This window comes from Nerophis ophidion, linkage group LG23 (assembly GCF_033978795.1).
Source record: "Nerophis ophidion isolate RoL-2023_Sa linkage group LG23, RoL_Noph_v1.0, whole genome shotgun sequence".
Taxonomy (NCBI): Eukaryota; Metazoa; Chordata; class Actinopteri; order Syngnathiformes; family Syngnathidae; genus Nerophis; species Nerophis ophidion.
In genome coordinates, this window is record NC_084633.1 from 3,128,197 (window position 1) to 3,144,512 (window position 16,316).

General features: G+C 39.5%; 1 protein-coding gene and 1 long non-coding RNA gene across 2 annotated transcripts in view; one reads left to right on the top strand and one right to left on the bottom strand.

Annotated features, from left to right (window-relative positions):
- The window catches only part of LOC133541384 (uncharacterized), a 44,069-nt gene extending 38,402 nt beyond the window's left edge, over window positions 1–5,667 (top strand). Inside the window, exon 3 of the long non-coding RNA XR_009803857.1 lies at window positions 4,641–5,667. This is a non-coding gene — a long non-coding RNA (uncharacterized LOC133541384). The remainder of the gene's footprint in view (window positions 1–4,640) is intronic.
- The window catches only part of LOC133541383 (extracellular serine/threonine protein kinase FAM20C-like), a 49,574-nt gene extending 34,814 nt beyond the window's left edge, over window positions 1–14,760 (bottom strand). The window contains exons 1-3 of the mRNA XM_061884771.1: window positions 14,656–14,760; window positions 4,693–5,160; window positions 1,913–2,091 (exon numbers count right to left, since the gene is read on the bottom strand). Of these exons, the coding sequence (XP_061740755.1) occupies window positions 1,913–2,091; window positions 4,693–5,159 (646 nt within the window). The 5' untranslated portion in view covers window position 5,160; window positions 14,656–14,760. The remainder of the gene's footprint in view (window positions 1–1,912; window positions 2,092–4,692; window positions 5,161–14,655) is intronic.
- Window positions 14,761–16,316: the final 1,556 nt, after the last annotated feature.

Here is a 16,316-nt window from a genome sequence, read left to right on the forward strand (position 1 = left end):
TGTGTGTGTGTGTGTGTGTGTGTATGTATGTATATGTGTTTATAAATGTGTATGTATATATATGTATATATGTGTGTATATATATATATATATGTATGTGTATATATATATGTATGTGTATATATGTCTGTATATATTTACATGCGTAACAATGCATGTGATCAAGTACAATGATTTTTTGTTTTTTCTCTATTTGACATGTACAAAGTGAATGTGAAAAGGGTAGGCATAATAAGCTTTTAGCTTCAGCTTATACCTTTTTGGTCAGGAAATGTAAACCGATTCTTTTATTTATTTATCTGCTATGTACTTGACGTTTACTGTTTACATGACCAAATAAATAAAACCACTGATAATGTATTTGGCACCATATTAAAGTACTGAACAGTTAGGGGTGTACTGACTATTGAATAATATTAGTCAATGATCTGATAGAATAAGGTTTAGAGACCGTTTATGTAAGCTAAAAGGTCATATTTGTAAGTTTATGTCATCTTGAAATTAGTCAGTACTTTGAAATGAGTCATTGCTTTAAAGTGAGTAGATGCTTCAGGTAAAAATAAAAAACATAAACTTTTTGGTTTGTTTTTAAATTCCCCACTGCTAAGGTGATGGAATTGCAGGAGTATAGTAGGCCAACACCTCCACATTCTTGATGGTGAAAATTACAGTATACAGGAAGTCTGAGGTAGCATTATTGTAGCCAAATTATTTGCAAAAATGTATCGCAATCTGTGTAAGCCAATATGCGTGTGTGTGTCTGTTTATCAATCCGAGTGTGTGTATTCAGATCCACGTACGTGTGTTTTAAGTTGTCTGACTAGCCCAAATTAGAAAGAACCCTTGATAGGCTGTCTACTAACATGTGACTTTTGCAACACTTCTGCCGTGTACAATTTGACTTAGACTTAGACACACTTTATTGATCCACAAGGGAAGTATGACACGCTCACAAATCTGGATGCGCTCGCTCAAATCTTACATGACATTACGTATGCAGATCTGAAACCCACGTACGCGGATCTGAATACACACAATCAGATGGATATATCTTATCTGTACTGTAAAGTTCAAATTTTAATGACAGTACATGAGTACACAAGCATGCAAATTACATTACCGTGGACATATTGAGATACACTATTGAGATAAATGGTTTTAACTACAATAATTCTTCCATAATTAATCAATCAAGAAGTATTTATATAGCCCTTAATCACAAGTGTCTCAAAGGGCTTCACAAACTCACAAAACTCTCTGATCCAAACCCACTTTCGGACAAGGGAAAATGTAAAAGACCTGGAAAAAACAAACCCTAAGTGTTCCCTGCTCTGAATGTAAACTTTGGCACAGTTTGCTCTATCCACTAAGTTAGAAAAACAAAAAAAAACAACTGTATGGTTTCCCCGTCTTCCCTCTGGCTCTCTCCCAGCCTTGCTCGTTTCTATAAAAGGGTTTGAGTGAAAGTGGAATAAGCAGCACGGTGGCGACTTTGTTTTTCTGTTTAACCAAGAAGAAACTGAATTATCATAATTAGATGAGAAGCGCGTGCCACTGGGACCGTCGTGGTTAATAGCTAGGTCAGTTGCTAAATTTATTCGGGGCTTGTTGAGCAGTGCCGCACTTCTCGAGTGAAGTGCAGAATTATGTCTTTCTGCTTTTAACACAAAAAGACAACTAAATGTTTAATTCTAAATGAGGATAATGGCTCTTAAACTTTGCAATAGTTTACCCAATGTGATGCAATGTGGTTTTGAATATCGTAACGACTACTCTTACGAGCCATCTCTGCAAAAATCTATGCACTGTTTCACTGCCTGCAAGGCTATTCTGTTAAAAGTATGTACAATAAGCTCTTCAGAATGCATTTTTTTCCTCTTTTTTTTCGCCACTGCATTACTTTTTAACACACCTGCTCCAAGAATGTGTTGATTTGCCAAGTAGTGGGTCAGCTTTGCCACAGTCGGGTCCTTCCTGTTGTATAGTTCCCAGCGTGTGATGCCCAAGTGGAACCGCAACCAGGGTGGGTGAGTCTCCGCTTTGCTGGTCCAAGAGACTTTGTCATAGCCTTTCTCGTGACTTCCACTCTGCCTTTAGGAGAGACATCGGAGGTGAAGCACAGACATTGGCCAATATAAGTAACCTTAAGGTTAAATGAATGTGGAGTTTTTAAAAATTCCTGAGAAGTACTGGCATGCTGTAGTCCAGTGGTTCTCAGCCTTTTTTCAGTGACTTACCCCCTGTGAATATTTTTTTTAATTCAACTACCCCCTAATCAGAGCAAAGCCTTTTTGGTTGAAAAAAAGAGATAGACGTAAAATACAGCATGATGTCATCAGTTTCTGATTTATTAAATTGTATAACAGTGCAAAATATTTCTTGAAATATTTGGAAAAAATATATAAAAATAACTAAAAACTTGTTGAAAAATAAACAAGTGATTCAATTTTAAATAAAGATTTCTACACATAGAAGTAATCATCAACTTAAAGTGCCCTCTTTGTGGATTGGAACAGAGATCCATCTGGATTCATGAACTTAATTCTAAACATTTCATCACAAAAAAAGAAATCTTTAACATCAATATTTATGGAACATGTCCACAAAAAAATCTAGCTGTCAACACTGAATATTGCATTGTTGCATTTCTTTTCACAGTTAATGTACTTACATTCACATTTAGTTGAAGTATTATTCAATAAATATATTCATAAAGGATTTTTGAATTGTTGCTATTTTTAGAATATTTCACGTACCCCTTGCCATACCTTCAAGTACCCCCAGGGGTACGCGTACCCCCATTTGAGAACCACTGCTCTAGTTTACGGTGTACATGTGTGGTTTGCATAACAAAGCTTTTTACTTAAGATTTTTTTTTTAAATTATGAAACTTCGAAACAATTTTGAAACACAATTCCACTGCTGAGGATGCTGGTTGTCAGGAGAATATGGCAAAATTGTTGAAGCACGGACTGCTTTGCTGGAAAACTAAAGCAACCTCTCGCTTAGGCTATATCTACACTAACTTGTTTAACCCCTTAAACGAATAATTATTTAGCCTAAGCCCCGTTTCAGCCACACCAAACCAGCGTTTAAGGTCCCCCTCCTCGGACAAATTTTTACACGGGAAAGTCAGCCGTGTATTTCTTGAATCTCGGGCACTTAAATTTGTATGGACTCATTGATTATTTACAAAGTGAGTTCGAAAAGGAAGTGATGCCAGAAAGACCGTTCCACACAGGAAGTGATGTCAGAAACAACGCGTCACAGCCAGCTTCACAATAAAGTGATTTCGTAACTTGGAGCTAACCATTGAAAATATGGAGGCGAGCCATCCTGACATGTCCTCGCTCATCCATACGGACTGGACACTGGCCGAGAGTTAGTGGGTGCCAGTGTCTCTCTTTGTTGCTTTGTTGGGTCGGCTCCTGTCTCTGGCCATGCTCCCCCAGCCCCAGCAGACGATGGCGTGGAATACCGCAGAGGTCACCACAGTGTATATTAGTGATGGGTCCGGCAACACTGGTGCATCGGCGCATGCGTTGAGCTCATAGAGCAAAACCCTGTGTCGGTGGGCGTACCGCTTTTAGAAAGTCACGTGACCGACCATGAGCTGTTTCGGTCACGTGACCGATACGCGAACTGTGTCGCACTGACGACTGCACGCCAAACTGTGTTTATAAGGAAGCGCATCTGTCAACGAGATGCTGCTGCCAACAGAATAGCTGCACTTCTGTCGTTGGTCATTTGTAATTTATCGTCGTCGGAAATCATTTCGGCCGTGTGGGAATATTTTCATCAAATATCGGAAAAAAAGGTATTTGTGTTAATTTCCTTGTCGTTTCATCCTATTCTCTGAAAGGTTCTACTCGATCTGTTCGTAGGTCTGTAACGATACGTGTTTGTGTATTGAACCGTTTCGGTAGCTCAGTTGGTAGAGTGGAGGGCTGTGAATGCTCATGCTGAGTTCCTTAGGGCACTGGTTCAAATCCAGCTCGATGGATCAGTCATCACGTTTTTACCATGAATTGATTAACGTGGACCCCGACTTAAACAAGTTGAAAAACTTATCTGGGTGTTACTATTTAGTGGTCAATTGTATGTAACATGTACTGTACTAATAAAAGCTTCAATCAATCAACAGTACGTGTTCAGAGCGCATGTAAAAATAAATAAAAAGTAATCCCAGTCCATAAGTATTCTCATTCACAACACGTTCTCTTAGATTTCCATGTTATGATACATGTTCACATCATTTATTGACTGTATCTAAAAAAGATATATTTTTATTTAAATGAAGATATGAAATAATACTAAATGAAATACAATGACTTGGTTTATATTATTGTATATACTAGGTCATAAAATCAGTGTCAGTTGAGTCGGTCCATAGGTTGCATGTAGGGATTTTTTGAGTCGGTCCATAGGTTGCATGTAGGGATTTTTAATGTCCAGCAGATGTCAGTATTTAGTGACACAGTATTGACACAGTATCAATACAGTTTTGCAATGTGTCGAAATGATACATGACGGCTCATCAACCCATCACTAGTGTATGTTTTTTTTTGTTTTTACTTTTGTAGCTGTATGATGAAATGGCGCTCTTTTAATGTCTTTAATGTCCTTTGTGTTCTTTGTAGTTTCCCTCTTACACACATGCCTATGTGTGCTACAGCTTCATTCCACACTTACCACTGACTGTCACTACTGATGCCCTCTTTGTCATCACCCTCATCGTCTGTGGGCTCATTTGTCTTCACCCGAAGCAGCCAGTCGTCCTCTAGCAACTCTGGTTCTGGCAGGTTGTACAGCGGGTGGTGAAAAAGTGCTTCCAGCCTGGAGGCATTCTTGACGACTTTTTTGGCACAAATCAGTTTCTTCTCTGCGCCAATGGCCTCAGGCAGCCTGGTCGCATTTAGCTTGTGATATTTGTCATTCTCTGAATTTATCGATAGTTTATGTGGATAGGAGGGGACTGGATTTTCCTCCCGGGTATCTGTTCTCGGACTAATGGATGCCGAATAGGAGTTGGGTAGAACGCAGGCTGTCTGAAGGACAGCGAGACAAAAAAATGCCAGAATGAGGTGCAGCGCAAGGGACAGACAGGCCAGACAAATATACACAGAACGAGTAGTTGGACCCAGGTTCCGTCTCACCATGCTGCAAGATAGAGAGAAGAAGAAGAAAAGAATGAGGAACACTTTGAAACCAAAGAGGGTGCTGAGCCTTGCCCACTTCAAACCCAATCATGATGAAATATGTTCTTATTGCATTTCTAACAGGCTTGGACATAATCTGCTTTGGTCTCCTCAGTTTACATCTCATTGAAGTTTTCTTTCATTTTACTCTTTTTTATTTTTTTTTCTTGCACTAAATTGGAGATGCAACAAGGAATTGCTATGGCAGATTTTTAGGACAGAAAGTCCACTCATTTTCATTTACTGACAAGCACTAACTCGATGAAAGTTGTTGTTGCCAGGGCAACCCCAGATCACCTACTTGTTAATGGTCAATGATATTGGTTCACCAGCCAAGGCACACTTCTTTATAGTGCTAATGTTGGTGTTCGGATTCATTGAAAGATCACTGCGTAAAAGCTGATAAAATTTGGTATGTACTGCATTGACCTGAACATAAGACTGCTCCAAATATAAGAATGCCATTTTTCCCCCAAGGTGTTTGACTTTATTTTTAAAGACAGAATTAAGCTACGATCACACGTAGGGGAGAGTATGACAGCTAATTCAGTTTTTTTTAATAAGATTTTTTTTTTTAATGTAGTGGGTAATGGTGGTCACACACATCACACTTTGGATTGAATAAACTGCAAAGACAAGATGTTTAATGTTTGAACTGCGAAACTTAATTTTTCTTTGCAAATAATCAGTAACTTAGACTTAAATGGCAGCAACACATTGCAAACATTTGCACTGGGGCGTTTTTACCTCTGTTACATGGCCTTTCCTTTTATCAACACTCAGTAAACGTTTGGAAAGTGAGGAGACCACTTTGTGAAGCTTTTCAGGTGGAATTATTTCCCATACTTGCTTGATGCACAGCTTAAGTTGTTCAATAGTCTGGGGTCTCTGTTGTCTTTCTTACGCTTCATATTGCAGCAAACATTCTCAATGGGAGACAGGTCTAGACTACAGGCAGGCTAGTCTAGTACCCGCACTCTTTTACTACGAAGCCACGCTGTTGTAACATGTGCAGAATGTGGTTTGGCATTGTCTTGCTGAAATAAGGAGGGGCATCCATGAAAAAGACGTTGCTTGGATGGCAACATATGTTGCTCCAAAACCTGTATGTACCTTTCAGCATTAATGGTGCCTTCACCAATGTGCAAGTTACCCATGCCTTGGGCACAAATACACCCCCATACCATCACAGATGCTGGCTTTTCAACTTTGCGTCGATAATAGTCTTCTTTTCTTTTTTGTCCCGGAGGACACAACGTCTACAGTTTCCAAAAATTATTTGAAATGTGAACTCGCAAAACCACCGAACACTTTTCCACTTTGCATCAGTCCATCTTAGATGAGCTCAAGCCCAGCTAAGTTGGTGCCGTTTCTGGGTGTTGTTGATAAATGGCCTTTGCTTTGCGTAGTAAAGTTTTAACATGCACTTACAGCTGTAGTGACAAACTATTACTGTTACTGACAGTAGTTTTCTGAAGATTTCCTGAGCGCATGGGGTGATATCCTTTACACACTGATGTCGCTTTTGGATGCGGTACTGCCTGATGTTTCAAAGATCACGGGCATTCATTCAATGTTGGTTTGCTGAACCTTTTGATGATATTACGGACCGTAAATGATGAAATCCCTAAGTTCCTTGCAATAACTGGTTGAGAAATGTTGTTCTTAACAATTCGCCTAGGCATTTGTTTACAAATTGGTGACCCTCGCCCCATCCTTGTTTGTGAATGACTGAGCACTTCATGGCTTTTATACCGAACCATGGCACCCACTTGTTCCCAATTAGCCTGTTAACCTGCGGGATGTTCCAAATAAGTGTTTGAGCATTCCTCAACCTCGTCTTTTTTGCCACTTATGCGAGCTTTTTTGAAAAATGTTTTAGGCATTAAATTCCAAATGAGCTAATATTTTCAGTTTTCCAGTTCGAACGTTAAATATATTTTCTTTGCAGTCTATTCTATTCCAACTTCACTGGTTTTGGGTTTTGTAAAAGTATTAGTTTGTAGTGATAAATATGATTAGAACATTTTAGCATTATGTTTGTGTTCAATTACAGTAAGTGTGTTTCTCCTAAACATTCCTACAATTTTATTTTACAGATTATAACATTTTTATTAAGTCTTTTTTTCCCTTTGGACATATACCACAACAATATTGTGGTATTGTGGCCTAAATACCATGACAATCGTAACCTGAGATTTTGACACTATTACATCCTTAATGGTCACCATTATCTTAAGAATGAGAACCACAACTCCTCCTCTGCTTGTGTTTGCTAACTTGCCTATCCTTTGAGACATTCATTTTAACGGGTCTCTGAGTCTCAGCTGCATCTCTCTAAAGCAGGGATATACATGAATTTGTTTTAGGATTCACATTTTCAGAAAGTCAAGAACCAGGGAGCCGGATTGCTTCCTTCTCTATTAGTCTTATTGTGTATATTCCAGGTTTATTTGATCAGAATTACAGGAACACACTGTTTTTAAGGACCTTCTGCAAAAAAGCTAGTCAAAGATAATCCTTATGACAGCACTCTAGTGCAGTGGTTCTCAACCTTTTTTCAGTGATGTACCCCCTGTGAACATGTTTTTAATTCAAGTACCCCCTAATCAGAGCAAAGTATTTTTGGTTGGAAAAAGAAATGAAGAAGTAAGATACAGCACTATGTCATCAGTTTTTGATTTATTAGATTGTATAACAGTGCAAAATATTGCTCATTTGTAGTGGTCTTTCTTGAACTATTTGTAAAAAAAGATATAAAAATAACAAAAAACTTGTTGAAAAATAAACAAGTGATTAAATTATAAATAAAGATTTCTACACATAGAAGTAATCATCAACTTAAAGTGCCCTCTTTGGGGATTATAAAAGAGATCCATCTGGATTCATCAACTTAATTCTAAACATTTCTTCACAAAAAAAGAAATATTTAACATCAATATTTATGGAACATGTCCACAAAAAATCTAGCTGCCAACACTGAATATTGCATTGTTGCATTTCTTTTCACAGTTAATGTACTTACATTCACATTTAGTTGAAGTATTATTTAATAAATATATTCATAAAGTATTTTTGAATTGTTGCTATTTTTAGAACATTTAGAAAAAATCTCACGTACCCCTTGGCATACCTCCAAGTACCCCCAGGGGTACGCGTACCCCCATTTGAGAACCACTACTCTAGTGTTTTTAAGAATATGCTGCATTAATGTGAATCTCTCACACGTTTTTTCGAACAGAGTTCCCCAAATGATGGAAGAGAGAAGACCTAAAATGGAACACACTAGTATAAGTAAAGAAGTTGAACAAATGACTACTGACTGAATCCAAACTAAAAAAAGCTACGCCAACACATCTGTAACAAATCACATTATGAGAACAATATAACTGGCAAAAAGGATAGAACTTCACTCCAATGTTCTGTGTTTTCTAGCATGAATACAATGTCAATGCGAGGATCTGCCAATGTGATTACAGTGATCCAAGTTCTTCTATCCAATAGATATGCGCAATTTTTTATTTATTTGGAATTTGCTGAAAAAATGTTTCTCTCTAGTTTTGAACTGAACTTGGGCGCCATTAAGGGTCATTCTCAGATTTGTTCACAATCATTATAACAGACATGACGACGGATGGTATTTAATTTTTTTCCATTCTAAATTACGAATAAATACGATCAAAAGTCCGCTCAAAATGGAGCCAATAGGAGTCTTTCTATTCTGCCTATAAAGCTCTTAAACATCCAACCACCTTTTATATACATGATGTAAGTAAATATGTAATGTAGTAACGGCCACATTTATAATAACATTTAATATTTACGTATTTCCATGCTAATTGGGGTTCATGCATGTGCCTCCACAATACGCAGGTCCTGAGTAGTCCTGGGTTCAATCCCGGGCTCGGGATCTTTCTGTGTGGAGTGTGCATGTCCTCCCCGTCACTGCGTGGGTTCCTTCCGGATACTCAGGCTTCTTCCCACCTCCAAAGGCATGCGCCTGGGCATAGGTTGATTGGGAATACTAAATTGGCCCTAGTGTGTATCTGAATGTGAATGTCGTCTGTCTATCTGTGTTGGCACTTCGATAAGGTGGTGACTTGTCCAGGGTGTACACTGCCTTCCGCCCGTACACAGCTGAGATAGGCTCCAGCATCCCCCGCGACCCCAAAAAGAGACAAGCGGTAGAAAAATGGATAGATGGATGGCACGCTTATAAGCATGCGAGGCGCAGTATTTTAAAAAACGCATCATGATGATCCAAGATGGCGGCGCCCGGACGGGCTGCGTCCTCGCGGAGCTCCTGCTAAAGATGAAACATTTGGCAGAAATACCGGACAATTCCACAGACTTTATGGCTGGCTCACATCGTGGTCACTCCGTGATCACGTACGACCGCCAGACACTTCTGGATGTGGACATATCGGGCCGTTTTGGACTGATAGACGCGTGCGTGCTAAACATGCTAACTAGCATGGGAATACGTCGGCGGCTACATCCAGCGGCCTGTGAAGCAGGGGAGTCTAGTAGCAGCGGGGGCCGTCTACGGAGCAGACGCCAGCGGTGTGATCGGAAACGCGGATGTCGAGCGGGGCTAAAAACAAAGCAGAAGGCTAATCCCCACAGAACACCACTTCCCTCCATCCTGCAACCAGATTTAAATGGAAAATGCGAGACTACTGGTCTGGGTAAGGAGTCAGTTAAATTAGAACACGTTTTTTCTGCTTTGAGTGTTTCAGAGTTGGACATGTGTTTTACTGAGGTGGCTAACTATGATGCGTGCAGTTTATCAAAGCAACAAACAAACAATCGGAAAATCCCCGTTACTGAGGTGGCTAACCATGATGCGTGCAGTTTATCAAAGCAACAAACAAACAATCGGAAAATTCCTGTCGTATCAATTCCTAGATATGGTCGTAACTATACTAAATGCACTGGGCATAATAAACACAACATTATTAATATTGCTACTACGGATAATTTGATCAAAAACTCCCTAAAACAGCCCACTACCTATAATATAGGTTTTTTAAACATAAGATCATTGTCTCCCAAAACGTTGTTAGTTAATGATATTATCAGAGACAACAATCTTAACGTCATCGGTCTCAGCGAAACCTGGCTTAAACCAAACAACTTTTTTGCGCTAAATGAGGCATGTCCTCCTAACTTTACACATGCGCATATTGCCCGTCCGCTTAAAAGGGGTGGGGGGGTCGCACTAATATACAACGAAAACTTTAACCTTAGTCCTAACATAAATAATAAATATAAATCGTTTGAGGTGCTTACTATGAAGTCTGTCACACCGCTGCCTCTACACCTGGCTGTTATCTACCGCCCCCCAGGGCCCTATTCGGACTTTATCAATGAATTCTCAGAGTTCGTTGCTGATCTAGTGACACACGCCGATAATATAATCATAATGGGGGACTTTAATATCCATATGAATACCCCATCGGACCCACCGTGCGTAGCGTTCCAGACTGTAATTGATAGCTGTGGTCTCACACAAATAATAAATGAACCCACGCATCGCAACGGTAATACGATAGACCTAGTGCTTGTCAGGGGTATCGCCGTCTCCAAAGTTACGATACTCCCGTATACTAAACTATTGTCCGATCATTACCATATAAAATTTGAGGTTCAGACGCATGTTCGTCAAACTACTAATAATAATAACTGCTATAGCAGCCGCAACATTAATACGGCCACAACGACAACTCTTGCTGACCTACTGCCCTCGGTTATGGCACCATTCCCAAAGTATGTGGGCTCTATTGATAACCTCACTAACAACTTTAACGACACCCTGCGCGAAACCATTGATAACATAGCACCGCTAAAGTTAAAAAAGGCTCCAAAAAAGCGCACCCCGTGGTTTACAGAAGAAACTAGAGCTCAGAAATTATTATGTAGAAAGCTGGAACGCAAATGGCGCACGACTAAACTTGAGGTGCACCATCAAGCATGGAGTGATGGTTTAATAACTTATAAACGCATGCTTACCTTAGCTAAAGCTAAATATTACTCAAATCTCATCCACCGTAATAAAAACGATCCTAAATTTTTGTTTAGTACGGTAGCATCGCTAACCCAACAAGGGACCCCTTCCAGTAGCTCAAGCCACTCAGCTGATGACTTTATGCAATTCTTTAGTAAGAAAATTGAAGTCATTAGAAAGGAGATTAAAGACAATGCGTCCCAGCTACAACAGGGTTCTACTAACACAGATACGATGGTATATACGGCGGATACTGCCCTCCAAAATAGTTTCTCTCGTTTTGAGGAAATAACATTAGAGGAATTGTTACAACGTGTAAATGGAATAAAACAGACAACATGCTTACTTGACCCTCTTCCTGGGAAACTGATCAAGGAGCTCTTTGTATTATTAGGTCCATCAGTGCTAAATATTATAAACTTATCACTCTCCTCGGGCACTGTTCCCCTAGCATTCAAAAAAGCGGTTATTCATCCTCTTCTTAAAAGACCTAACCTCGATCCTGACCTCATGGTAAACTACCGACCGGTATCTCACCTTCCCTTTATTTCAAAAATCCTTGAAAAAATTGTTGCGGAGCAGTTAAATGAACACTTAGCGTCTAACAATCTATGTGAAACCTTTCAATCCGGTTTCAGAGCAAATCACTCCACGGAGACAGCCCTCGCAAAAATGACTAATGATCTATTGCTAACGATGGATTCTGATGCGTCATCTATGTTGCTGCTCCTCGATCTTAGCGCTGCTTTCGATACCGTCGATCATAATATTTTATTAGAACGTATCAAAACACGAATTGGTATGTCAGACTTAGCCCTGTCTTGGTTTAACTCTTATCTTACTGATAGGATGCAGTGTGTCTCCCATAACAATGTGACCTCGGACTACGTTAAGGTAACGTGTGGAGTTCCCCAGGGTTCGGTCCTTGGCCCTGCACTCTTCAGCATCTACATGCTGCCGCTAGGTGACATCATACGCAAATACGGTGTTAGCTTTCACTGTTATGCTGATGACACCCAACTCTACATGCCCCTAAAGCTGACCAACACGCCGGATTGTAGTCAGCTGGAGGCGTGTCTTAATGAAATTAAACAATGGATGTCCGCTAACTTTTTGCAACTCAACGCCAAAAAAACGGAAATGCTGATTATCGGTCCTGCTAGACACCGAACTCTATTTAATAATACAACTCTAACATTTGACAACCAAACAATTAAACAAGGCGACACGGTAAAGAATCTGGGTATTATCTTCGACCCAACTCTCTCCTTTGAGGCACACATTAAAAGCGTTACTAAAACGGCCTTCTTTCATCTCCGTAATATCGCTAAAATTCGCTCCATTCTGTCCACTAAAGACGCTGAGATCATTATCCATGCGTTTGTTACGTCTCGCCTCGACTACTGTAACGTATTATTTTCGGGTCTCCCCATGTCTAGCATTAAAAGATTACAGTTGGTACAAAATGCGGCTGCTAGACTTTTGACAAGAACAAGAAAGTTTGATCACATTACGCCTGTACTGGCTCACCTGCACTGGCTTCCTGTGCACTTAAGATGTGACTTTAAGGTTTTACTACTTACGTATAAAATACTACACGGTCTAGCTCCATCCTATCTTGCCGATTTGTATTGTACCATATGTCCCGGCAAGAAATCTGCGTTCAAAGGACTCTGGCTTGTTAGTGATTCCCAAAGCCCAAAAAAAGTCTGCGGGCTATAGAGCGTTTTTCGTTCGGGCTCCAGTACTCTGGAATGCCCTCCCGGTAACAGTTCGAGATGCCACCTCAGTAGAAGCATTTAAGTCTCACCTTAAAACTCATTTGTATACTCTAGCCTTTAAATAGACTCCCTTTTTAGACCAGTTGATCTGCTGTTTCTTTTCTTTTTCTTCTATGTCCCACTCTCCCCTGTGGAGGGGGTCCGGTCCGATCCGGTGGCCATGTACTGCTTGCCTGTGTATCGGCTGGGGACATCTCTGCGCTGCTGATCCGCCTCCGCTTGGGATGGTTTCCTGCTGTCTCCGCTGTGAACGGGACTCTCGCTGCTGTGTTGGATCCGCTTTGGACTGGACTATCGCGACTGTGTTGGATCCATTGTGGATTGAACTTTCACAGTATCATGTTAGACCCGCTCGACATCCATTGCTTTCCTCCTCTCTAAGGTTCTCATTGTCATTATTGTCACCGACGTCCCACTGGGTCATTATTGTCACCGATGTCCCACTGGGTGTGAGTTTTCCTTGCCCTTATGTGGGCCTACCGAGGATGTCGTGGTGGTTTGTGCAGCCCTTTGAGACACTAGTGATTTAGGGCTATATAAGTAAATATTGATTGATTGATTGATTGATCACAACAAACATAAAAACATCACTTACTGAGCAAGGTCTGCTGTAATTAGGATGCTGACTGCTAGGATGTTCATACATTCCCATTTAGAAGACGAATGACTCACAATTCTCACAAATAAAAAGGGGTTGGAACCACGCGTCTCTTTGTGTCTTTCTCACCATCTCCTGGTCCAAAACGACTGTCAAAGTGAACCAACTTGTCGGAATACTTCCTCAGACTTCTTCTGTCCAGGTGAGATGCATGGTTTATGATCTGCAATGACCTTCCAGGCAGAAAGGAAGTGAGGAAACCTCCTCAAAAATGTACACAAGCTTGTGATCACTATAAATAGCTTGTGTGAAATAGCACTTATAACAACAATATTACTAATACTTGGTTAATATTCAAGTAAATTGAGTATTTTGGGCGCTTTTCGAATGGTTATTGGATTTTGTAGGCAAAATAGAGACGCTCCCAATGGCTCCGCTGTAAGCTGACTTTTTTAAAAATGTTTATTTACAAGGTAAAATGCATAAAAAAAGTCTTTCATCATGATTGTGAACTATAGGCAAAAATTCTAAAAAAAGTGCACTTCCCCTTTAAAGTGCAAGTGTGTGACTGACAAAAAGCAAAGGTCTGACTTTTTGACACCACTTATTGGTTGGTATGAATACGTCTTTAAACCTCGCATATAGTTTGACCCATTTTTTTTTTAAAGATTGCGTTTCTCGGTAAACAATTTTGCCCCATATTTGGTTCAATGCGGTAATCGCACAACAAATGTAACAAGGCCTGGAGTAAAACATACTAAAATATTTCCCTCCTTCAATTAGACATACTGTATAATATAATGTATGGTACTTTCAACCTGGTTTTTACAATGATCTTGCACATTTAAGTAAATGTTAAGCAGATTAGAAATCAATGAGCATGTATATGTTAAAAAAAAAATAGTAATCACACCAATTTAGACAGACACAAGTATGGAGATTAATTACGTTTTTGAAAAATGAGCTTATTTATGTGAGAGACGAAAAACTCGCTGGAAAAAAATCAATAAATTATTGAACTTGCTGCTCCTAAATTCCCCGTGGGCACCGCAGGGAGAAGGAATTACTTACATCTCTTTTCCTTCAAGACCTTTATTTCTTCTCCCACTCCGTGTACCCCCACTTCCTCTGCTAATGAGACCGATATGTGACTCTGCTGGTCATTCTACCACAAGCGGGCAATTTTTGTTATCACACGCTCCAGTTCAAACAGGCATGTTGTGGTGACCTGTGTCATAGTGACCTGCACCCAAATGATAGTCAGGCCTGTCTTTTAACGAGGGGAGGGAAACACACCCGAAAGGAAGAACTGGTAAAATGTCAAAATGTATCTTTTTCCAAAGCAATAGACAACAACCATTATTGAGTCATTGTGTGAGCAGGGTTTAAGACTGGGGGTACAAAGTGCGGCCCGCGGGTCATTTTTTAACGACCCCACGGCACATTTTAAAAATACAATTGGAAAAAAATTGAAAACATAAAAAGTGGTATAAAAGAGCAAACAGGTGAAATGTAACAAGAAAATGTTGCAATACTTTGATAACACAAAGCTGCCATGCAGGCTGTTTCTTTCTTAAAAAAAAAAAAAATTAATTAAAATCAATGTCATTTTTTGAATTATTGACCTATTCAAGGCTTTAATCACGTCACATTAAATTTTCCTTGACCTTATGTGCGCTCTACCGAGGATGTCGTTGTGGTATGTGCAGTTCTTTGAGACATTTGTGATTTGGGGCTATATAAATAAACATTGATTGATTAAATATTCCACTTTGAGATATTTTTTGGGGAAAATGTTAATATTTTTTGTTTTGCCATATAAAAAACTGAGCTGTTTTTTTTAAAAGAAGGGCCTAAAACAAACAAACAAAACATAAACAACAATAACACTTAAAATTGACGGATATATCTGAAGTTGATTCCGAGATTATTGTGCTAAAAGTAAACAGTAAAAAAAACACTTTAATGAGTAGTACACTTTTGGATCCCCAATTATTTTAGTGTGATTTGTTTTTAAGTGTCTTTGCTCAAAAATAATAATGAATCAAAAACCAAAATTAAGGCTCCAATTATTATATAATTTCAAATATTCCACCTAAAAAGGTTATTGAGTGAAAATATTGCATATTTTGTGTTTTTTCCCTTTTTTTGCTAATGTTGATCTAGAGATTTAAAACTTGCAACGATTGTAGCTGAGATAGGCGCCAGCGCCCCCCGCGACCCCGAAAGGGAATAAGCAGTAGAAAATGGATGGATGGATAATAATGAAAATAATAATACTGAATAATGACACATTTTTAATATTTTTATTGACCAAAACCCTTGGGGTCCCCGGGATCATAACTGAGTGGAGGCCTAAGTGTATATTTTTTAATACATATATTGTATTGTTTTTTAAAATAAAAATTATGAAAATGGCCCCTGCTTGCTTTGATTTTTCAGTGTGCGGCCCTCAGTGGAAAATGTTTGGACACCCCTGGTTTCAACAGAACAGATGGACAGAATAATGTAAACAAGCTGGTTCTCTGAGGATTCATTATGTTTGAGCAGGACTTTGGACCCATGTCCTCACCTCCAATGCTTGTACTTTGCATGGATTGAAAGGGGTCATAGGCTTTAATACTGCCACCTAACTAATTATACAATGTTTCAGTTAATTAGCTCGCTGCTTTGGGTCTGAATGGATAATGCGAGTTGCAGCAGGGTCCCAGAAGAATAAGCCAGTGTTGAAA